This window comes from Perissodus microlepis, chromosome 1, assembly GCF_051167445.1.
Source record: "Perissodus microlepis isolate ML-2025 ecotype Zambia chromosome 1, ASM5116744v1, whole genome shotgun sequence".
NCBI classification, from domain to species: domain Eukaryota; kingdom Metazoa; phylum Chordata; class Actinopteri; order Cichliformes; family Cichlidae; genus Perissodus; species Perissodus microlepis.
The window spans coordinates 15,331,223-15,355,423 of NC_140461.1; the positions used below are offsets into that span (position 1 = coordinate 15,331,223).

Consider the following 24,201-nt stretch of genomic DNA (forward strand, 5'->3'; position numbering starts at 1 on the left):
GTCAACAGCAGTCACCAAGTACTCTAAAAGTGCAAACTGGAACACTGAAACATGTTGGCTGCAGCTGCACGGCACAACTTTTGAATGTTTTCCATTTCTGGTTTGGTCCTCTAGCGACCAAAGTAACTAAGTTATTTTTAGTGCAGCACCATGCATCTTTTTGCCACCAATTTTATTTGGCAACAGCCAGCAACCGCTTGCAAACCTTTCAGGGATATGCATTTTCGCTTACTGACCAGCGGTGGTTGGTAGAGGTCACTGCCGGTCTCTGGACTCGTGCAACTGAAGCATTACCAAATCACCTACAGTATTACAACTTTCTTCATGTCTTCTTCCACAATAGCACAAAGAAACTTTCCAGTATGACATTTGTGTTTCATCTTTTTCATTTAAGAAAAATATAAAAGAGCAAGTAATTTCTGAAGTCTAGATATTCTTTCCTGTGTGAGTGTTCGTATGAATAATTAGATGGGAGCGTCGGATGAATCTTTTCCCACAATCCGTGCAACAGTACGGCCTCTCGCCTGAGTGAGTCTTCATGTGGCGAGTCAGATTCGACTGGGCACTGAATTTAATATGGCACAGGGTGCAACCGTAGGGTTTCTCACCTGTGTGAATTACCATGTGCTTGATAAGGTCGGCTTTCTCTCTAAATTTTTTACCACAGTCGTTACAGCTGTGAGGCTTCTCTCCTGTGTGGATACGCATGTGGGCGTTCATGTTTCCCACCTGAGTGAATCCCTTGCCGCAGACGCTACACGTGTGCGGCTTCTGTCCAGAGTGTGAGTTCATGTGAGTCTGTAAATATGAGCGCTGGATGAAGCTTTTGCCACACACGCTGCAACTGTGGGGTTTCTCTCCCCTGTGCGTTTTCATGTGACGAGTCAGAATGGATTTATTCCTGAAATTCTTGCTGCAAACGCTGCAGGTGTAAGGTTTTTCTACTGTTTCGCCAGATTTCTCTACTCTCCTACTGTTTACACCCGAGTGACGTTTTACACTGTCTTGCTGTTCATCATCACTTATTTCACTCGATGGACACTCGCTGGTCGGCTCTGATGCGCCACAGCTTTGTTTAACAGTTCGAGCAGAGCAGCTGGGCGAGTGATCTTCCTCACCATTCCTGACAGTCTGGCCCAGATTTTCTGAATGGTTCCCATCCTCACCTCTCTCCACATAAATTATATTAAACATGGCATCTTTGGTGTCAGCCTCCTCCTGCTTTTCACACACTGGAGCCGACCACAGTTCTACCTCCTGTTCTTCTTTAATCCGGGGCTCTCGGTCATCCTCACACAGGTCTGTCTTCTTCTCAGGGTGATCCTGCTCAGAGCAAGCACCATCTTCCTGGACGGAGAACTGCAGAGGGACTAGACAACATCATATATCAGAAAATGGATTTAGGTTTTCACCTTATCAAGCAGAAAGCTATACAATACAAATCTCAGATTTTTAATTTTGAAATTATGACGTGTAGTCTGCTGTTGAAAAAGACAGCTTACTACTTCTTTTGCATAAAACAATAACAGATGCACTGGAACTTATTCTCTTGATGATTTCTTGTTTTTGATACGAAAGCAAAGACTCTGCTTTATTATGAAGCTCGGATAAAACAAAAATACAGTAAATAAACTTTAAAATGCAGTGATATCAAAACTGCAATTAGGTTTTTCTTTTACAGTGTTAGAACTACAGGTTTCTGGGTCACGTTTCATTGTTTTTGATGCAGTAGCGAAGATGAAAGGTGGAAACAGGTCCTTGTGTTTCACTGGCAGTTTTCTCTATCCGAGGCTTCCTGAACCAAACAGATTACATTGTTCTTTGCAAAATGTTAATCGGGAAATCATTTCAATTCTTGCATATTTCACTATTTATTTATTGTCAATATAAGTATACAACATACATACCAGCTAAGCAGCTTAAGTAAAAGAGCACAAAAATATGTTAAATGTGAATGAAAAAGCTTTGAACCACCAGGACTCAGAGTCTGGCCGACTAGCAAAGCTGAGAAACTGAGAATGTGGTGCTTGATCAGCAGAGAGGTGAAAAACTGAACAATCACTTCAGAGAGCGCCCAAAGCTGTGGTTTAGATTTGAGACTGTGGCACCTGACCTAAGAGTCAACTACTTCCAAAAAGTTCTGCGTTTTTATTATAATACATGTCCTGATTTTCCTAAATCCTGCCTGTGACATATGCCCTCCATACAATAATAATAAAAAAAGAACAAAACTAACACTGAAACTAAAAAAACTAAACTAAAACTGAACATTTTTAAACTATTAAAAACGAAACTTCTGGAAACTGACTTAAAAAACCCCCTCAAAATTAGAATAAAAATTACAACTAATTAGAAAATACAGGACTTTAATAACTCTGGTGGTTGGAACGGTTTCTGCACTGATCATAATGATGATGATGAATGTGATGATGTATCTGGCTGTTGTGGTGTAGAGTGAGATAAGTCACTGGTTGGTTCCTTGGACTCTGGGGCTAACTACATGATGACGAAGCTTATGTCAGCGGGGCTGGAGTTGACTCGCAGGGGTGGAAAGTATAATCCCTGTGAGAAACTGCTCTTCTGCACCAAAGGGGTGGACCCACAACACACTGGAAAGATGAGGTTTTTTGGCTTTCATGGGGATGCCTCTGTACCCCTACATAACAGTCAGAAGCTGTGGCTGGAGAGATTAGGGTTTGGGCGCCTGGGCTTAGACTGCTAGCACTGCTGGCCCTCTACAGTCTAAAAAACTCATGACTCTTCTGCCTGAACCATCAGCAGCAACTGTCTCTTCAACAGATGCTCAGAATAATACACCACACCGAGAAGCAGTTTAAAAAGCTTCACCGGTTCCAAACAGAGGAAGATGAGGCCAAGCTGGCTGCACTCAGGGAAGCAGTGGGACATAAGAGGAGAATGATGAAAAAGAAGCTGGAGGCTCTGAGCAGGGAGACGCAGGTCTTTCACACAGTCAGAGCCACAGAGAAGGAGCTGAGACTTGAAGATGACTCTTTCCTAAACAGCTATGGGGCTCTGTCCCAATTTCAGAAACTGTCTCCAACCTCAGCTGACATCTTAAGTTGGAGACAATTGAAGCTGGGAACTTTTGTGTCCCCACCATGTTGATTTATTTGGAGCCAGGCATGAAACTATTTAGAGTAGAGGGCAGAGTACTAAGTTAACAACTAACGCAAAACAAGGTTGGTTAGCAAGCTGAATGCATAAAGTGTATGGATGCAATACAAAGACACTAAAGTCTGCTTTTCAGCACTAAATTAAAGACCATTAAACATTGTTGACAGCCTTTACCTCACAGCAGGATATATATAATTCCAAAAAAATGCTGCAAAAGGCACGATCAGCATAAACACAATCACAGGTTTGGTTCAGGTCTGTTTGCACACCTGTCACTCCTCCATTTTAGCCTCCATAATATCTAAATAGATGAGTTATCAAAAATCCATGGCAGTAGTGATTGTTCTGAAGGGGTAAACTGGCTATAGAGACCAAATCATTTACCTGCGCTAGGATGTAAAGACGCTATAAATAGCCTACTGTTGGTACGGTGGATTTTGTCTTTAGATTATTAAGATACTCTGTTGTTGATGTGGCACTTTAATTGACAGGTGAGCCCAGCTGTAAAGATGCAGATACATAAACCAGGCTTAAAACAGTCAAATTCCTTTTTGATACTGAGGTCTGAAACTATAATATGACCAGATATTACTCTGTACAGTCACTATTTGTTTAAGTAATGAACCAAGGAGCACTATAGGAAAAAGAGTGGCTACTAATCAGCTGTCTCCAAGCACCGAACACTCTGGACTTGGAACAGGTTCATTTCATAATAATATCTTTAAAAATGAAAAAGAAGAAAAAGCTTATTTTTTCATTTTTCCATTCTTTAAGCTAGCTACCACACAAATTATTTTAAACAAGGAAGCCGAGGGATGAAAAGCGCTGAGATTTAAACCTAAATCTTGGTTAAGATATGCAGGAAATCCTCTTGTGGTTCATTTTTATTCATTTGACAGCCATTTTGCATCCCCCTCCCTCTTTCAGGGATGCAAAATGGCGCTATTTGCTGCCTTTTGTAAACTGTTTACTAGATGTTTCCTAAGACTGAACACTAGCTGAGCTTAACAGATGCTACAAAGTGTCCATGCAGCTTCAGGGTTGTCTTGCCGTTACCTTTCCACCCGGCCAGGCTTCGCCGTTGTTGCTCGACCTCCTGCTTTGAACAGAACACTTCCTTCTCATAGTCTCTTACAGCTTCTTCAAAGAGGTTGAATATTTCCTCGGCAGCCGCCTGCAGTCGTTCATTGACCACAGCTCTTAGTTTCTCTGTTTTGAACATTTCCGCGGGCGATAAGAGTCCTCTAGTCTGTTTTTGGACGAGCTCAGGGGTGAAAGGCTGCTTTTGGGTTGCCAGATATCGCGAGAAAACCAAGAACTGTCAACATTAAAATGACTTTCTGAACATAAGTGTAACCACATCCACGTGATCACTCACAATCATCGTATCTTTTCGTAATTTGCAAATCACAAATATACCATAAAATTAACTGTGTGTTTTATTGTATAGGACTATATTATACTATAAAACAATGTTCATGAAACGGACAAACAAAAGTTTAAATCATGCAATACGAACTTTCAAGGACATAAATATGCTGAAGTTGCCCAGTGAAGCTGTCTGCAGAAAATACAAATGGCACGCTGTAAAAGCGAATTCACGTTTATAGAAGGACATGGCAACAAAGGATTGCCGAGGCACACTGTAATACGATCCTATTTCCATGATAGAGCTTTAGTGCCACCTACTGGTCAAGAAAGAAAAAAATGATGTACATGTTTGTATTGATCACCTATTTCAGTGCTGTTTGATTTCAGGCTACCTACATATCAGAGGTCTCTAATTCTCCCCCTGCCCATCAAGAGGAAAGTTAAAGAGAAAGAGAGAAAGTTCTTCTTTTTGCTGTTCCTTTAGGGGTTGCAAGGTCAGATCACCTTCCTTAATCTCACCCGACCCCTGTCGTCTCAACCCTCTGCGTGTTCTCCTTCCCTTACATCCATAAATCTTCTCTGCGATCTTCCTATTTTCCTCCTGACTGGCAGCTCCATGCTCAGCCAGGATATATCCAATATATCCATTATCCCTTCTCTGCACTTGCTCAAACCATCTCAGCTAAAGTTTCCCTTTGATTTACTCTTTTCCATCCTGGTCAGTCCCAGTGAAAAACTCTTCTTAACATCTCACCACAGCCTCCTGTCTCTTCGTCAATGCCGCAGTCTCTAGACCACGCAGCTCTCACTCCCATCTTCTAAAACTTTACTTTCACTCTTGTTGTTGTCATGTCCAGTCCTCTATTTTGGCATCTTTAAAATGCTTCACCTAAGGCCTTTGAATGCTGTCATGATCAAGCCAACAAAACTGAGGCAGCTGCGGCTCAGGTGGTACAGTGGGCTGCCTACTGATTGGATGATTTGTGGATCAACTGACTCCTCCGGTCGGCACGCTGAATATCTTTCAGCAAGATACTGAATCCCAGGTTGCTCCCAAAGCATCCATGTATGTGCGGGCGCAAATGTTGGAAAGCACTTAGGTATAGATAAAAGTGCTGAATGAATATGTAAGATTACATGAATGAGATCTGCAGTAGCAACTGAATAGAAAGGTTCTACATAAGCACCAGTCTTGCTCAAATCACTAACCAATGTTTGTATGCTTTTCTCTATAGGTACATCTCTACACCCTGCATACCCAGGATTATCTCCTGAATTAAAACTCGTAAATATCTAATATCTAAATATTTTAGAGTGATTACATATTCAAAAAAGACATGAAAAGTTGAATTTTCCCCTTATTACTTCAATTAGGTTTAATTTCTTTTTCAAAAAAAAAAAAAATCTCCATTAAATCCAAAGAGTTCTCAAACTTTTTTTCTCCCAGCTGGTTAATTTTGCCCTGCCCGAGTAATTAACCAGATTTCCTCTTGCAGTTGTCCACCATGAGATGGCAGCAGATATCCAAATAAAGCTCCCAGTCAGCAACACACACAAAGCAACAGATAGTTTATCTTGGGCAACGTTGTAGCCACAAACGGCTGATTTATCGCATTTATTCAGACGTATCGTGAAAAAAATTCAGAGAGCATAAGTTGAGAAACACTGTTTTGTTAGATCTTATCTTCCATTTGTCTTCATTTCTCCTGCAAACGAAAATAAATCTGTATCATTTAACCCCAATCTTTAATCACTGTATGTAATTTTTTTTTTCTAAACCATACAACTGCCTTATCCTCCAAAAAACAAGAATACGATTTCTTTAAAATATACTTTACAGACTTTTTTCATTTGTAATCAAGGATCTTTATTTCACAATAATTCCTATTCTATATTGTATGTCATATGTTTCCTGTTTCTCTCCCCATTGTGTCCCTAAGCTGCCAAACCTTTTTAAAATGCCAGAAATACCACTACTATATATCGTCTGTTTAGACTTGAGGCTTAAAACACACAATTTCAGCACGCTCAGACAATAACATACCAGTGGGGGGCCACACACAGCAGAGCAGAGACCAGGCACCATGTAAATTTTATGTGCCAAAGCTCAGCCTGCAAAGACTGCACACTTCGATCTACCCAAGCCAGATGCCAATGTGACATTAAAATGCATTTTTAAGCCACAGTTCTAGCACCAAGTCTGAGTGGTCAGATATCAGACAGAACTGGAATTTACAAGTCCTCATTTGTCTTTTAAAACCCGTGTGGGGTTGTAAACATATCAAGGACATACAGTCCTTTTGTCCCATGTGTTTACACTGTAATAAAACTTAACCACTTACAAAAGGGCTCTTTAGAAATAACACACAAAACAAAGATCATATTTCAGTGTTTTCTTTAATTTCTATCTCATCAGCTCATTGTCCTGGAAACTCACCTCTCACAAAAAGTAGTATAAGAGCATCAAGCATGATTCAGTGATCTTTGAATACAGTTTCTACTTCAGGCAATCCTGAACCAGGCACAGATGATGTGACATCTTTGTTTAATTCATTTATTTCAGCTTAGTTCAGGAGTTCATGTCACAGTTCCTTCAATTATTCTTCGATTATTCTATTAGGCAGCTGTAGTTTTCAGGAAAAGTTATCCAGGTGTTTTGAAGGACAACTTATAATTCCATCAGTTTTGACAAGATTTCCAACACCACTGACTCACAGAGCTTTCATTGTGTTTTACAGATGACTCTAGAGAGTCGCTGTTGTATCCCTCTCCTGACTTCCTCCATACAAATTGTCTGTTATGTATGGGCAACTCACTGGTTTATCCCTTTAGTTAGGTCAGTATTAAATGGCTTAAACAAAAAGAAAATCCTCTGACAATGATCCGGTACAAGTACAGTGGAGAAAATGAGTGAAAAAGCAGCCAATGTCCAAAGAAAAAACTCTTAAAGACCTCAGAAAGCCTGGAGAACTATAGCTCGAGACCACTTTATTAAACATACAAGAAATATAAAGAACTGAAAAATGGCTCAAGACTTCTGTACAGTATTGTCTCTAAAAGTGCAACACAGTTGTAGTGTTTAGTAAGAAACGGTGATTATTTTTTTAAATATTAGGTTGTCACATTACTGTACATGAAAACTAGTTCAAGGTAAATTCTATATAATAAATTATTTGACAAGTTTTAGTTGCAGGTAACTCGATGGCAGCACTCATGGCAGCTAAAGCAAATTACTCTGGTAACCTGGTAGTTAGCCTGACTCAATAGAAAGACTTTCATCCCTTTTTAAAGTCACAGCAATCACTATTACTTGATTTTCTGCAGATTTTCAGTTTAACTTACGAGCTCAAAAAGAATATCAACTACAGGGTACAAATTTGTAACGTTTTTTTCCCCTAGATTATATATGTTGTGTCTTGACATGACATTTCTGCACAGCAACAACTGTGCGACCTGCAACTTCTTTGAGTATGTTCAGAGGAGTTATATCTCTGTGATGGACAATGACCACAGTCACAAAAATATTTTTATTGCATATACACACAATCTGACCCACTCACCCCACCGATTCGTTCAGTTAAAGATTCGTCTGTAGTGTTTATTTATAAAGGTCAGAGCCAAACTTAAAGAATTAAAGAAGGAAAAAGAGACAGAGGCAAAGACAGAGATATAATTGCTCTTCAGCAGACTCATTAGACAAAGCACCTGAATCCCCCGACTGAATTGATCTTTCAATCATGTTCTGCATATTAATCATTAAGGTTTTTCATGTGCACAGTCACTCATGGCTCATTAGCAGCAGATATAGCTTTGGTGTTTTAAAGTCTGGATTTTCACAGGTAGAACTCCAGTGCACAAATTGAATAACTGTTAATATTTGTTAATTAGAAGGTTCCAAAAGAAAAGTTTGCCATCATCATTCGCATCCAGTCAGAAAGAAATGAAGGAAATGAGCCGTGAAGCTGTGATCTGCCGAACAAAGGTTTATTTTCCAAAATTAAAACTAATTGCAGCTGTGAGTATAAAAAGGAAAGAACACACATAGACCAACACCCTGTAAAATAGGAAATAATGAGTTAAAGATTGTATCAGGAATTACTTATTTTCATGCAAAACTAAGTCCAGGTTCAATTTGAGGACAACTTTATAAGACGTGCTGCAAGAAAGTGATAGGACATCATAATCTATTTGTTTGCCAAGTCAAGTGTGAAATCATCACAGTCACAGATGGATATGGATGAATAAAAAATGGATAAAAGAAGGGCATCTCAATTTCAGCTGTATCTATGTTCAAATTTGTGTTGCTATATTTATATATTAGAGATATTTGTAATGTATTGTGTCAGTGCTTTGAGTGTTTAACCAGTGTACCATTAAAGTACCAGTCTATTTACCATATTTTAAAAAAAACTGACTTTAAAAACATCTCCAAACCAAGTGTGTAGAGTTTTAGCAAAATTTGTTTCATTTTGGACCATATAATAATGGAGATTTGATTAGGAAACCTTGCGGCCCTACTTTTACGATTTTATTTATTAAGGGAAAAAAGTGATCCAACTCTACCCGACCCCGTGCCTGCTTGGAGCAGGTGCATGATGTATTTACTTCATTAGATTATCATATATTCGATTACTGTCTTGCAAGCACAGAGTGGCAGAAATAAGTGCCGTCTTTAAAAGGGAGGGGAGCTTTTGGGGAGCTGTAGCAGGTCACGCTCAGCGATCGTCTATAATGTTGTATGTTTGTGCAATATGAAGCAGGTGCTATATTATATAAAACTCTATTCAATATGTTATTGATTTTAATAAATAAAATTAGTTTGAAGTAATGTTTTTTTTTGTGTCAAAAAAAGATTAATACATGTTAGCCAGATTTCAACCTGAATCTGTGCGCACTCTGTGGCAGGAAGATAGGTCCCAGATACAGGACTCAAACTCACAAGATAAAACTCAAAAGCGGCATTATTGCTGAACTAAGTCAGAGAAAATACATAATACAGAACAACTCAGGCCAGGCAGAAACTAGGAACTTACAACGAGGCTCTAACAAGAGACCGTGGAACAAACATGAGATACACAGCTTGATGAGGAACATGACGAAAGATAAAGAGAGACTAAGACGATATATACACGCAGGTTGACGAGAGAACAGGCAACAGGTGAAACTTATCAGACTAAAGAGCCAGGGACGCAAAACTGAACAGAACACGCACAGGACAAGGAACTATCAAAATAAAAAAGGATGTAACAAATACTCATATCAGGGGTGAGACATATGAACAGGACATGACTAAAGAGGAAATGACGGGGGAGGCAGAAAGATAAACAAACAAAGAGATTATACTGGAAAAACCAGAGATTCATAAACCAGACTTAAACCAACGAATGCTTACAAGAAAGTATGAAACCAGAACACAAAAGACTCCAAGAAAACCTTTAGATCAAACATTCAAAAATAAAACTAGCAGAGAATCATGAAACAAAGAGAAAAAACGTCAAAAAAGAAACTGAGTGACAAATTAAACCTTTTCATTTCCCCTTAAACCCCCCGCAGCTGACTCTCTGAAAGATTTCAGGTGGTGTAAAGGAAGCACAATATATAAACACTACTTTTCCACCTGCTCCATATATGGCCATTCAAAAAGGCTTCTTTTTTCACCTTAGTTTTATTTTTGAAGAAACTAGCCTGTCTTGTTAGGCAGCTTTTGCAGTCAGAATTATGATCTGAATGCACTGCTGTGCCAAACATGTTTGCTTTTACAAGACAGGCTCTATAATCTCTGTATAGGCATTAAAGGCTGTTTATTATATTGCTTGATACTGATATGTTGATGATTGTCTTGTTTGTTACGTATGGTGTCTAATTCAAGCTGCTCTCAATCACATCCTTATACTGCACATAAAGTAACCTCAACCAAAACACTTGAACAGAAAATGTTATATGTTCTTGAAAACTTGTCTTTTATTTGACAAATCAAATGCACAGTGAATATGATGTTACAGAGATCAGTCACAACATTAAAACCCAGTGCCTAATGTTGTGTAGGTTCACCTTGTGCTGCCAAAACAGCTTGGACCAATCAGGGCGTGGATGCAGTACAACTGAGGGCCTCCTGTAGTCTCTGGCATTCCAACTGGCAGCAGATCTTCAGGGTCCTGTGGGGTGTTTGAGGCCTCCATGGTTGTTTTGGTGCATGCCACAGATGTTTGATTGGACTGGAATCTGGGGGGTTTGGGGGCCAATCCAGTTCTTGTTGTGTTGTGCCTTTGATTGGACACTGTGTATTTGACATCTCTGCTGAAACTAATTGTTATACTCAGCAGTTACTAAAACAAAATCAGTAGAAAATTGCAGAGCTGCCACAGTAGGAGCTTCTGTGTGTTGATGCCCGATCAACTTTTAGTGTGGGCACAAATGAACGTGTGGGGCAGAGGCTAAAAAAGTATTGTAATTAAAGATTTGATTATGGCACTACTAAATAACTTACAAAAGTAATGAAAACACTGACAGTGACTGTCAGTATGAAACACTGACAGATAATATAGTGCATGGATATGGCACACAGGACAACACAGAGAAACATGTAGACTCAGCAGCACCTCCTGAATAACAGCATGAAAGGAGTTTTTTTTAAAGTTTAGAAATATAAAAAGAAACTGATGTGAAATTCAGGGCACTTTATGCTGGTACCGGGGCTCACAGGGGCTTGACAACCCAGGCCTCACAATGTCGGGCCCACATGTGGCCCATGTTGTATTACTGTCGCCAAATGATATTCTATGGGCACCCCATAGTGGGCTACCCAAAGAATTACATTGCCCAAAGTGAGTTTTCTGTGAGCTTGCTAACTTCAGTACTTCAGTACTGTTAGCATGCTTTTTTAATAGAAGACATAAGTAGACAGAACTCACTGTGCAAAGGATTAGGACTCAGGTGGAGCTCAGGATTTATCTAAAGGATAGCTGGATTATTACAAACTGTTTCACTCTATAAATCTGAAATCTTTGTGGAACAGCTGACCTGTATGATGTGCAGAAGAACACAAAACATATTTACCATCAGATCCTAAGCCGTCCCAGTTATTTTGTTACTACATTACTACTCTGGTTCATGAAAACAGTGTTATTGAAGAGCAATAAGTGGGGCTAACCTCTAAACACAGGACTGAGTGAAAGGTTTTAAGACAGAGACAAATTTTCTGCACTGTAATAACGGCTTTGAGCCATCTACACAAAGTTCTGATTATACACTTGTTTTTGTATCATCTCCGCTCCTGAAAATAAACTCTCCTAGTAGTAACTATCACAACCACAGCAGGCAAAAAATGTGCTTTTTTGGTGTTAATTTGTCCAATTTACAAATTAACACCAAAAAAAATCAGGCTTTTTAATTGACATTTGTGACTCATTTATTCTCCTTCTGAAAGTGAAACTCTTACAAATACATATAAAACCAGCGACAAAAATACTCCTGGTCATAAAACTGACACTGTGCCTCTTTAGTAAATTCTGAAGCCTTTTAACATTAAAAGAAGGGTTTAAATTGCTGAAGACATTAGTATATCTGGTACTAAATGTTCCCTCTTCTTTAAAATGACAGCCTTTGTAACAAAGGGATATTTTTCACAGGCTGTTCTCATTTACACGAGCTCCATAAAACAACAGGGTTAGAACACGCTGTGGTGAAGTAAGATGCTTGTTTTGTAGTCCATCTTCTGCATATTATAGTTTCAAAACGTCGGAAATCCGGTGTCACATTTTTAAGGAGACTAGAGTAGGGCTTTTTCAATTCTCAGAGAATTGCTCTTCTCTTTTCCTAAGTCCTCAGCAATTCTCCAACCCACTTTTCCTTTGTCCTCGAGGAAAAGTGGGTAGGATTAGTAGATAGGAGGTCCTTTTGGAACCCTTTGTCTCTGTATCTCCCATTGTCTCTCTGTATTTTCTGTCTGTTCATGAAGTATTGTGGGCTTTCTTTGTATCACAAATGTTTACATCTGCCTCTCTGTAAGTCTGTGCTTAGGATTCTTTACCTATAATTTATGACAAACATAAGCACGTAGGATTTAAAGGAAGTAACATTTCAATGTCTACATTCTGAATATTGTTTTTATTTACAACTTTTTAAACTTTTATGTATAGAGATGCTCCAGCTGTACGACTAATGATAATATATGGAAGAATGAAATGCCTCTCAACAGAAGTACACTGGTTTATGACCCGATCTGGACCCGATCTGGACCCGATCTGCTAATGTGGGACATTACCTATATCCCCTTCTGCCTATACACACATTCAGTTTCCTTTACTGATAGACCATTTTAATCATGCATAGAAGAAGTGCTGACTGCAAATGTACCCTCATATGTAAAAGCAGTTGTTTATTCCTCTGACAAGTTTGAAATAACACTTATAATATAATTTATTTAAAGTTATTTAGATGAATGCATCTTTCATTACATCTGTTGCAGTACTCTCAGGGGATCCTGTAGTGGTTGCTGCTTTTCATCTATTTCTGTTGTTAGTTTATTGAGTGTCGTTGTCAGTGCTAAATGCCAGCTTCAGATCAGACAAATCATGTCTGCTCTGAAGAGTAATTAGCTAATTTGTTGTAATAGTCACAGAGAGAGAAGTATACGCATGTCAAGTATACATCCGTGGCCATAGCCCATTAGACGTGTCTCTGATGTGGTATGTCGATACAAACAAGTTGGAGCTAACTAACGATATAAACAGGAACAATGTGTATCATTGGCAAGCTACAGTTTAACTGTTTAAGTATGCAAAGAGAAAAAACGTTCACTGCTCCCACAAAATAATTAATTACTTTCTTACATGGGTCAGGGCTAAATGTCAGCATCAGTCCAGACACAGGGCTATCTACAACACTAATAGGCCAGCTCACTCCCACACATTGCTGCATACTGGGACATAGTGTCAGTGTGTGGGAGAAAGCACCTGTGTATAAATAATTGCAATGGAAGAGTGAATATACAGCATCTCTGCGATCTTTATGAGTCTGCCAATAAACTGACTGCACAATGATTTCTCTTTCTTTATAAGTAACAAAGTAATTTTAGAGCTATAGATCTCAATGATAAATCACACACTATTGATTGCACTCTTATATGTGTATCTCCCTGTCTTTGCTTTAGAAAGAAATGCTATGGTTTCTTATTAGCTAAATAAATTAGAATTTTTTTAATGTTAATTAAAAATAATCGCTAATTGAACTTTTAAAACATAAGAGACTAGCCAACACACGGTTATCTTGATCTTACATTGAATATAGATTACTCAGTAATGTGATTTTTACCATGTCGAATGTGATGTGCTTCCACTGACTCTGAAAGTATTTTGTCACCATAATTTGTTACAGTGTTTCATTATATGTATTTAATGCAGAAGCAGTATACTCCTGTTGCTTTCACAGAAATTAAGAGGGTAAATAGCAACCAGGTGCTGCTAATCAAAGTCCATCATTCTACAATCAGAAGGAATATTCACAAATGGAAAACATTCAATATTGCCAGGAAATTCACCCTGAGGTCAGAATGAGTAATGCAGAGAGAAAATGCAGAACACCCAAGAGCTACATCTCAGACCCTACAGGCTTCATTTAGAGTGTCAAATGTTAAAGTTCATGACAGTACCATTAAAAAACAGACTAAACAAGTATGGCTTGTTTGGAAAAGTTGCCAAGAGAAAGTCTCTTCTCTATAAAAATAACATAGCAGCAGGTTTGCAAAGTTTGTGAACAAAAACATTCTGAACAAACCACAAGACTTTGGGGAAAATGTCCCTCGGACAGAAAAGGCCAAAGTTGAAAGGTTTGGTTCACAGCTTCATGTCTGACAAAACCATCCATCCATCGTCTTCTTCATGTCAGGGTGAAGATAAAGCTGGCGTGCACTGCTTCTGCATTTTGGTTTAATTTTTGTTTAATAAATAATGACACATAGTAAAATTACATTTGGTGAAGGTTATCTGAGGGTACTGCTTTGTCACATGACTCTACATATCTTATATATATTTTCTCTCTGATAACAGGTAAAAGGTCAACTGACAGCTGCTGGCTGAAACTTGTTCTGCAATGTCATCAGGCGGTTTATGAGTATAATTTGTTTTATTTTTATGCATATTTGCTTTTTTCAAATATACAGAAATTTTTGTTCTTAAAATGACTCTCAAATGAAATAAAAAAATAAAAGAGTATAAACCTCTGAGGAGGGTGCACATAAAATATCTGAAGTGTTAACGGTAAACTGCCCTGACAAACAAACACTTTTCAGGTTGAATTCACCCCAGTGCCAGTAATTATCTGTTGCTCGTAAGCAGCCAGAAATGGATGAAACGTCTCCTAGTCACATTATGGAGCAGAACTAGTAAGAGGTAAAAGATAAAGAGCAGAGCCCTGGTTCACAGTCCAGAGAAGCCTGATCAAAAATGCTCTCTATGGAAGACTTGCTGCCAAATGTCATTGTTGTAAAGAACCATCTTCAGCGACAACTAATGTGACTGAATGCTGCAACAGATGGTGTGACCCCCACTGAGTCCTGAACATCGCTGAGATTTGGATTCCACAAAGAGACAGAAGCAGCAGACATGCAGACAGCCTACATCCTCAGAGGAACTATAAACAAACTATAAAACCAGCGAAGAGTCTGATTTAAAGCATATACTGTTTGCTTCTGTAACCCTTTCACTTATGGTCATATAAGACATGCCGTGTGCCTGACAGACCAATCACTCTGCTGTCTGTACAGCTGTCTGCTTGTTTTGGTGTAAACAGCTGAAGAGGAGAGGTGAAAGTCAAGGGGGAGACAGAAAGCCAGACTGAGAGGGAGATACACATACTTTTTCTCTCATGATGTAAAACCATAAGCTCACAAGATGACTCCCACACCAAGAGAGGTTTGCCCTCCTAAATTTGCCTGCAGATGAGGCAAGATGGTTCATGACTAATTGTCAAGGACAAACTACTCGGCTGGAAGCTTGCTGGAAGAAATATGTGACTATCTCAACTATCTCACTATATCAAGTAACCACTCTCAGGCAGTGGGTGCTTGGGAAATTGTGAAATTCTATCTTAAGCAAATACAACAATGGTTGTAGTTGTGGACAGGCCCCCTGTCTCGATAAACACAGGCTGTAGTCCTATGGTTTTAGCAAGGTTCCTAACAGAGTGAAGGGACTCTGTGGAGTATCTGTGTGGCAGTCATAACAAGAGCTGTTTGAATTCTTTAAATCCCTAGGAAAGGTGCTTCAGTGCTTTCTTTATTATACACCGGATCATCCTTTATAAAAGGAAAGCCGATAACGCCGTCCCAGAGTTCAAAGTAACACTCGTTCGTGAAAACAGTCAGTCAGATAAGAGATATTTTCTGCCATATCCTGCTGATATATTTTGAACCTTCAGCGGCAGGCTGTTAAACCCACATGTGAACTTTGAACATTTTGCTACTGTTATAAAAACTGCTTCTTGCGTAGCTAATCTAAAGAAGGATTATGAGCTACATAAAACTGATCAGAGTTAATTTAAGGTTTACCATAATTCAGTTTGCATTAATTATATCCTCAATTTAGGTGCTGCTGCCTTAGGATGATCATAATTAATTTTTCTTCTGTCACAGAAAGCCTTAATAAAGGCATTAGTTACACTTGCTCATCTGTCTATGAAGAGAAAACATGAGTGGCCAAGGATACGCAACTAATTTCAATGTGACAAGCATTTCATTTCGTTTTATAGGCTATTTATTCCCTCTGGAATTTAATCTTGCAGCTGAAGTAATATTGTTCACCAGCTGTTCTCTTTTACTGAACTGAAGCAATTAAGATGAGCTTACCACATTTTTGGGACATTGCTGTTTGAGACCTAATTCAAGAACAATATTAAGGAGGCCAGTGTTAAGTGCAGTCAGACTCTCTGAGCGCACCAGTAATCATTATGAATTCTTCTTAATGTCTTTCCTTCACTTCAGTTTTTTTTTCTTTGAAGTTCAAGTAAAAGTTTAGAAAAAGATTAAAGAAATTTATGGGCGATTTTCTTTTTTTTTGGCCATTTCTCCACAGTCATGCATTAGAAGACAACATAATACAACTGCTGCACTGAAATACAAGATCATAAACTGTGTTATGGTGCAGCTAACAAAATGAATTAATTGAAAATGTATTGTTTTACAAATATAATAACCACAAGATGAATTAGTGTGAGTGTATATTATATTATGAGATATTATAGGTATATTTACAATGTTGTCTTGACAAGGTTAATTTTATTTTTCCCTGAAAAAGAGGATCTAGTATCCTTTGTCCCTAAATTTCTGCCTAAGGTTGTATTTCTATAACAGCTCAATTTCATAGTGGTCTGGGGGTAACCACATGACTGCTCTCAAGGAGACGAATAGCTGTGATCATCTTTTAATTTTCTGTCATGGACAGCTTACAGTACTTGCTTTAAAATTGAGCCAGAGTCTGAGTATTGCTATGATTATTTATATCGTTTTCTTAAGCTGTTGGTGAGTGGAACATGGCCATTGCTTTCAGATCATTCCCCAAAGTGTCTTCTTTCTGTGATAAAACAAAATAACTTTCTGGTCCTGAGTGGTGGTTGGAGTAAAATATTAATGGGTTTGATTCAGCAGGAAGTCTGTGGAGCAGCAGGAGCAGGAGGAAGAAAGATCGTACAACAGATAAACACCAAGCCTCTGTGGACATTCCCGCTCTTTTCACATAAACTCCTCTAATGTGTAAAAGAGAAGAGATGTCATGTACACATGGTGCTTGTGTTTGAGAAGCTTCTAGTACAGCACTGTTTGGTAATGTAAAAAGTAAAATTAGAAATAAACTGACTCTAAACTAATCTTTCAATTTTAGAGGTTTTCAGTGCCACAAATTTTGGTCACTGTTTTAGCCTAAACATACTGTAAAATGTTACTATTGCAACATATTGTTTTTAACACAACAAAGATTTTTGTCACTCAGCCTGAGTCTTTGATAAATGTGTTTACTTATTTTGATATTATGTTTAAACCAAACAAACAATTCAACGAGTAGGTTTCTTTCTCCAATGCGAATCTAATAAAATATTCTTATGTTGTCTTGTATGTTTTGGTATGAATGTCCTGTTATACGGACCATTCTTGGGCATCTTACATGTAAGCATTAGTGACGGTTTGTAACAGTGGAGCTGAATGTGACAGCTTGAATTATTACAAGAACTGGCTTTGTTTGGAGACTTTTATGGAAATAATTCAGGAACTTTTACATTTTTCATCTGTTCTGTCTTCGTCTGTAGATGCTCACATACTTCAACATGAAAAATTTACACACAGCTGTAAACTCAGGATGAAGCCTGGCCTAGAAAATACACAGTTTGATATCAACAATCATTTATACAGCATCACCCAAAATACCTTCACAGGACGACCTATTGAGTACTATAATTTTAAAGCTGTTTTAATGTTTAATGATTTTGATTAGTTTGAACCAGAGGTGACAATTTTTAGGAGAGGGTGTAGACTTGGGGAGATGTTTGGCGATTGAGTTGCTTTTGTGGTTTGTTCCTAAAATACAGTCCACTAAAAGACAAACAACAGGACTCTTAAAATATTTTAATCATTTTATTTTCCAACCTAAACCCAACAAAGCATTTCAAAAACATACTTTCAAATTATGTTGTGCAGTCTTTCCAACATTGTATAAACTTTGGAGCTGAGACCACCTTTGTACATATTTATACAACCAGTGACAAATAATGAATATGAAAATAACAGAACTACCCATATATATTGTTATATCACATGGACGGTGAACTGGGTCAATATATTTTTATTTAACTTACATTACAGTTTCAATCAAATTTCCAAAAAATGTAGTTGTGACAAACTAATTAGCCAAAATAGTTCCCTTAGCACCGTTAGTTTAATGAAGCAGACAAACGAAGCACATTGAGTGACATTAATGTGATTAAATCCATGTAACTAAAAATAGTTTTCATTTTTAAATGCATCAAATCATAAAAAAATAATTTCCTTAATGCTAGAAGCTGTTGTCGCTTTATATTGAAACTGATTCTCTCTAAACGCATCCTCACAGTAAAGAGCATAAAATAACTGTAACACATAATAAAACCCCCATACAACAGAGTACATACACACCACCAGCCAGTATTTACAAATGCTCAAGCTCAACCAACACCTAATTAATAAAATATGTAATTTGCAACAAAAAAAACAAAACAAAAAAACCCCCAAAAAAACCAAACAAAAAATAAACCCAACTTCGGTCTCTGGTTTGATGTTACGTCAGACGCAAGAAGTTCAACAGTACAATAAATTCACATTGTTAAGTTAGGTCATAAAAAGTGCATATATAAACGTCAATAGTAAAACCACAATGACTATAAGCTGTAATATATTATAAAGCAATATCTGCTTCTCTACAGTCAATCATGTTCAACTTCATAAAATACAACACTTTGTCACAATGTTAATTCATTTAGACCAATCTGTTTTTTTAACCTTTATTTTACTTTAAGTATGTGAAACACTTTAGGTTTTGAGCTTTATGTTGCAAGAGAGTGTCCCAGTGTAGAAACTAGAGGTCCTGCGGAAAACCCAGGACCCTCTTGTTGTGAGGCAATAGTGCAAACCACTGAACCGTCGTGCTAACTTGAGAAATAACCAATGGTGTTGCATTATGTTCGGTGACATCACTTTGACAAGCAGTAGGGAGGTAGTCACCGAAGGTATGAGTTTGAATCCAATGTGCAACAATATGTGGTTAGCATATTAGCAATATATGGGGGGGGGGTTACCAGTCAGCTTTCCATAGCTTGTGAAGTTTGAGGTTCTGGGAACTCATGGTAGTGTTGTACAGACATTTTGCGACTATACTTCCAAGAATTTCACCATGTTCAGGAAGAACTCTGTGCCTGATTTACTGCTGGTAATTAGTGGTAAATAAACGTCGCTATACCTCACGTTGTATACTTCTACACCCACACTCATTACCGAGTGAGTTACACTTATAGCTCTGCTGTAATGATGCTCTGTCTAAATAACAAGGCCACACTACTACTCCTGTTACATCTTTCCACACAACAATAGTCAGTGGGAAATATCTCTGTATTGTTCCCTTTGAACCTGTTGTTAGGCATCATGTGATTGTTGTTGTTGGCAGTGGCACAAATGTTTTACTTCATACAATTTACTGCTTCAATTTTGGCAGTTCACAGTGATCGTATACTGTTTTGCAGAGTGATCAGAAGCATAGTCACGAACTCAGAAACTGATATTCAGCATGCCAGAGGGAGCTGTTACGAAGAAGGGTCAACACTGCAAACAGGCACTGTTTACATAAATCTGATTTATTTGCCAATAAAAGTCTTTGAAAATTATGAAACGCCCCAAATTGTTCTTCATTAGATCACAGAAACATGTAAAAATAAGCTAAATAAAAAAAGTCAAGCGGCAAATTACAGGAAACAAAATTTGTGCCACGTCCACAGCTTTGGCCACGGCAGATCTAAAGTGCTGCTTTTATAACTTCACTATTCTGTGAAAAGACAGCTTGAAAACATGCAATCATGACTAACATGTCAATCACAAATTGTCGTTTCCACTGCACAATTGTTTCACTGAAGACAGTTGTACTGTGCTGATTGTCAGCCACTATACAAATAAGGAGTAGGATACATACTACATGCAAGTCTACTAACAGCAGTATTCAAACTGGCATGCAGTGGCAATTTCTAAAAGACAAGGTTGCTGCTTATAGGCACCCTGAGATAGTCGGTTATGGCATTGCCACTTTACTAAGATTCATATTTTTTTTCTGTTCCCACTGACAAAATTGTATTTCATAATAAAGTTTTTTTTTGCTTTAATAAAATATCTGTAATACATCTGAGCATCATAGGTAACACTTGTCCTGGACACATCAGGAGATACAAATAAGGCAAACTGACCAGCTGTTTTTAAGCAACACACAAACAAGCAAAAAAAGTCATTTTAGACCATTTTTATGTATACCAGCACTTCAATGCCGATTCAGCATTGATTATTTAGAAAGGTCAAGCAATGGTTTAATCAACAGAAGAAACGGGTAGAAAAGTATCAAAATTAAGGCAACGCCACGAACTGTGATTGTGTGTTGCACTGGAAAAGACTCATTTCATATAAAAGAAAGAAACAAAAGTGGTTGTTTTGTATTTTGTCTTTATCCCTGAGACCATGTTAGGCACATTGCAGTTAAAAGCTCATATCTAAACGAGTATTTTCCACTCATCCATTAGTACACTGTATTTCAACAAAGTTGTTAAAAGTAAGTAAAACAGTGGACGCTGAAAAAAAAAAAAAAAGCACAGTTGAACATCAGATCTCAGATCTCTTCGCTACTTGCAGTTTTCTGTCAGTCCCATTCTGGCATACATTTGAACCATTTGTCCAAGCGACCTTTCTGACGTAGTGCATCTTCGGTGGGTTCAACGTACTGATTACTTATGTCTTCAACACGAGTGATATATATCTGGGTGACTAGCACACCGAAGAACTAGACAGAGGGAATGAGAGAGAGAGAGAGAATCTTAATAAGCATGGTGGCAGAAAGGTGATTGTGGCTGCTTCTCATTAGTCTCATTTGTGTCTTTACCTTGTATCTAAGCCTCCCTAATGTAAGATATGAGAAAGAGATTAAAAGAAGAGATGTGAGGCAGAAGGAACAAAGGAAATGTGTGTTTAGATAAACTGGACATCCTTTGAAAGATCACCTGAAGCAACATCAGTCTGCAGGAGCACTGCACAGCCTGATCAGCTGGCGGTCTGCTGGTAGCGGCTGCTTTGTATGCTTCTGAGTTTGTCTTTGCAGAGATACAGTGATGCCCTTTCTAAACAATAAGGGCACGCGACTACTACTGCCACATATGTCCACACAACGAAATTGAGTGCGAAATCTCTCTGCTTCTCTGTTTCCCAAACGAGAACTAGCAAACTAGACACCTGTACCTCCTCCCAGCTTTGTTTTTCAGGCCTGAAAGAAATCAGCTAATTATTAAATACAGGTCTGTGAATGACAAGAAAGTCCGTGTAAGAGGTAAACCCTCTAAAAGGCTTTTATGTATAATGTCTGTGCTTGTCTTATGGTAATGACTTAGAAAACGATTACACAAGAAGAAGAGGAAGGGCTTTCTAATTTTCATTTCTGACTTTTCTTTTTGACTCGTTTAAGTTTGTGCCTAATGCAGTTTTGAGGAATAGCTGACAAGTATCTGCACAGCCTTTACCAAAAAAATGTTTTCTACTTACTCTGCAAACGCATCCCAGAAATTAAGCTCACATCTCAGATAACAAAAGCACACATATCAGCAATACTTTAATCTATTTATTTATATTTAGAGCTGGTATTCGTTCCATTTGCTTTTTCATGATTGTGAAATTTGTCAAAATAATCTCAGTGAATCATAGAAATGAGAGGGACAAAAGTACTTTTAATCACATACACATTTTTGGATTGTTCACAGCCAAAAAATACACTTTGTGTATTTTTTTCCATTTTAATATGTCTTGAATAAAAGTTGCTTAATATTTATTTTATTATTTTTTATTAATTAGACCTACACTAACCACACGTCCAGAAATACACACAATTGGAATCTAAACTGGAAGCTGAGATAAAAATGACTTGTCCTGCTATATAGAGATTTCTGTTGAGTTAGATGAAATTTTCCACTTGGAACTAAACATTCGTAAGTAACCTCCAATATCCGACAGAGTGGGACACCAGATTAAATGTTGAGCATCACCTGAGAAATCGGGATGTGTGACAAAGAGCAAAAGAGAAGCACCTGTGTAATGAACCGGACGACTGACACCTTCTGCACAGCTCAAGTTCAACATGCTTATTAAAGTCCAGCACAGCCTACATTCATATATTCATAGCTGCCAGAGTGTGTGGATTATTAAATGTATGATTGAAAATGGGATTTATGAGGGTAGAAATGGCAAAGTAATGAAAAACAGCATCTGTGCTGTTACATCCACACTACCAAATGAATCTGGTTCAAGAAAAGGGAAGGATGAAGGAGTATAAGGTGTGTAGAGTGAATGAATAGTGTGCATTTGTAGATTTTGTTCTTTTAATGCTGGAAAAGAATAAAAGTCTGATTTAAAAAGAAAATCTTTGGTCCATTTTAAGTTCAGAAAGAATATTTTAAAATAAAAGTTAATTTTTGTGTTTTTATTATGGCCTGTTTGGTCCAAGCAAATCTAAATAAATTGGACCAGCAAGTAACTGCACGGCTGATTTTATCTCTCCTAAGGCTGTGGAGCTGTCAGATGTGCCTAAGGGGTGAACCAATTTCCATTTTATTCCATTTGCTAATCTGGGTTTTGGATGATTTATTCCACTGAGCTCTAAAAAGGTACACTCTATAAGTCTCTGCAAGCTGTTTTGGTAAATACAGAAGCAAATACAAGTTTGCCTTCTCAAAATCTGAAGTACAAATGACACATCACTGCAGCCACACCTATCACAAAAAGGTCAACTGAAAAACTGTACAACCTTGCATGAAATCTCATAGGACCTCTGTTCGGCCACCTCTAACATTATCTCCCTAACCTGTGGGGTTCCACAAGGTTCAGTCCTGGGTCCAGTATTATTTTCTTTCTACATGCTTCAGCTGGCATCATTTAGTATTTTAATGACATTTCTTATCATTTCTATGGTGATGACATTCAGCTATATACGTCTTTTAAGCTTCACCAGCTGGACCCACTGTTTAACTGGGTTTAGTTCTCTAGCAATTGCCTTGTATTAAATACCAACTTTACTGAAACAATAATTATAGCACCTGAACTATATCCTAAAATCAGTCCGGCTTTTGCTTCTTTTGTTTCAAATGTAAAGTTCAGTGTTTGAAATCTCGGTACAATATTAGATTCTTCTCTGGTCTGCGCAGCTGAACCAAAAAAACCACACAAAACCCCCCCAAAAAAACCATTTCCCGCATTTGTGCTTAGATTATTGTAATGCCCTGTTTACTGGTTTTGACAGATAATCTCTCCAAGCTGTACAAAATACTGCGTCCAGACTATTAACGTGTTGATATTTAACAACACGTTCTAGAAATCAAGCTCACAACACTCCCATCTTATACTCAATAAATTAGCTCCCAAGAGATTTTAGCATTTGTTTAAAATTCTTGTATTTACACACAGAGTGCTAAGTGGCCATGCTCCAGATTATTTATCTCATCTTGTTACAAAAGGCACTGCTGCTGACTATCTCTATTTACAAGCTCAGAATTTTTTAGTTGTTCCTCGTACATGAATAAAGGCTGGGGAGACAGTCTTTTTAGTCTACATTTATTTGTTTTGTTTAAACAGGCTTTCTGTTGAGACTTTTATTACATTATTTATCTATTTGCCCATCTGTACATCTGTCTATACTTTTGTATTGAGTTTAAACATTTAATTGTTAAAAGGTAAAGTAAAATTAAATGGCAATTGTTCCATAAACATCCATGGTGGGAATAAATATCCATAATGAAAATAAAACTAATTTAGCTACAAAGTGACATAAATAACTCCTCATATATAGTACTACTAAACCAGCCTGTTTTTTGCAGCTAATGTTTTGTGTTAAATTGTGCTTCTAAAAGGCTTTTTCAGCGCATCTTTTTAATTCCATTTTCTGTCCC

The 24,201-nt window shown here is 37.9% G+C and overlaps 2 protein-coding genes across 2 annotated transcripts in view; both read right to left on the reverse strand.

Moving 5' to 3' along the window:
* Positions 1 to 426: 426 nt before the first annotated feature.
* LOC146393603 (uncharacterized) lies at positions 427 to 4,399 on the reverse strand. The gene is made up of 2 exons (XM_084931725.1): positions 4,192 to 4,399; positions 427 to 1,370 (listed from the first exon to the last, which is right to left on the reverse strand). The coding sequence occupies exons 1-2, from the start codon at positions 4,355 to 4,357 to the stop codon at positions 427 to 429; spliced, it is 1,110 nt and encodes a 369-aa protein (XP_084787851.1). The 5' UTR covers positions 4,358 to 4,399.
* Positions 4,400 to 18,110: 13,711 nt separating this feature from the next.
* The window catches only part of tspan15 (tetraspanin 15), a 67,064-nt gene continuing 60,973 nt past the window's right edge, over positions 18,111 to 24,201 (reverse strand). The window contains exon 8 of the mRNA XM_084931790.1: positions 18,111 to 21,056. Coding sequence (XP_084787916.1) covers positions 20,916 to 21,056 — 141 coding nt within the window. The 3' untranslated portion in view covers positions 18,111 to 20,915. The remainder of the gene's footprint in view (positions 21,057 to 24,201) is intronic.

What these genes read in the sequence shown, in the direction of transcription:
- LOC146393603 (XM_084931725.1), bottom strand. Translation starts at nt 4,357, where the DNA reads ATGTTCAAAACAGAGAAACTAAGAGCTGTGGTCAATGAACGACTGCAG. An exon ending in AAGCCTGGCCGGGTGGAAAG is followed by an intron (nt 1,371 to 4,191) that starts GTAACGGCAAGA and finishes GATGTTGTCTAG; the next exon opens with TCCCTCTGCAGTTCTCCGTC.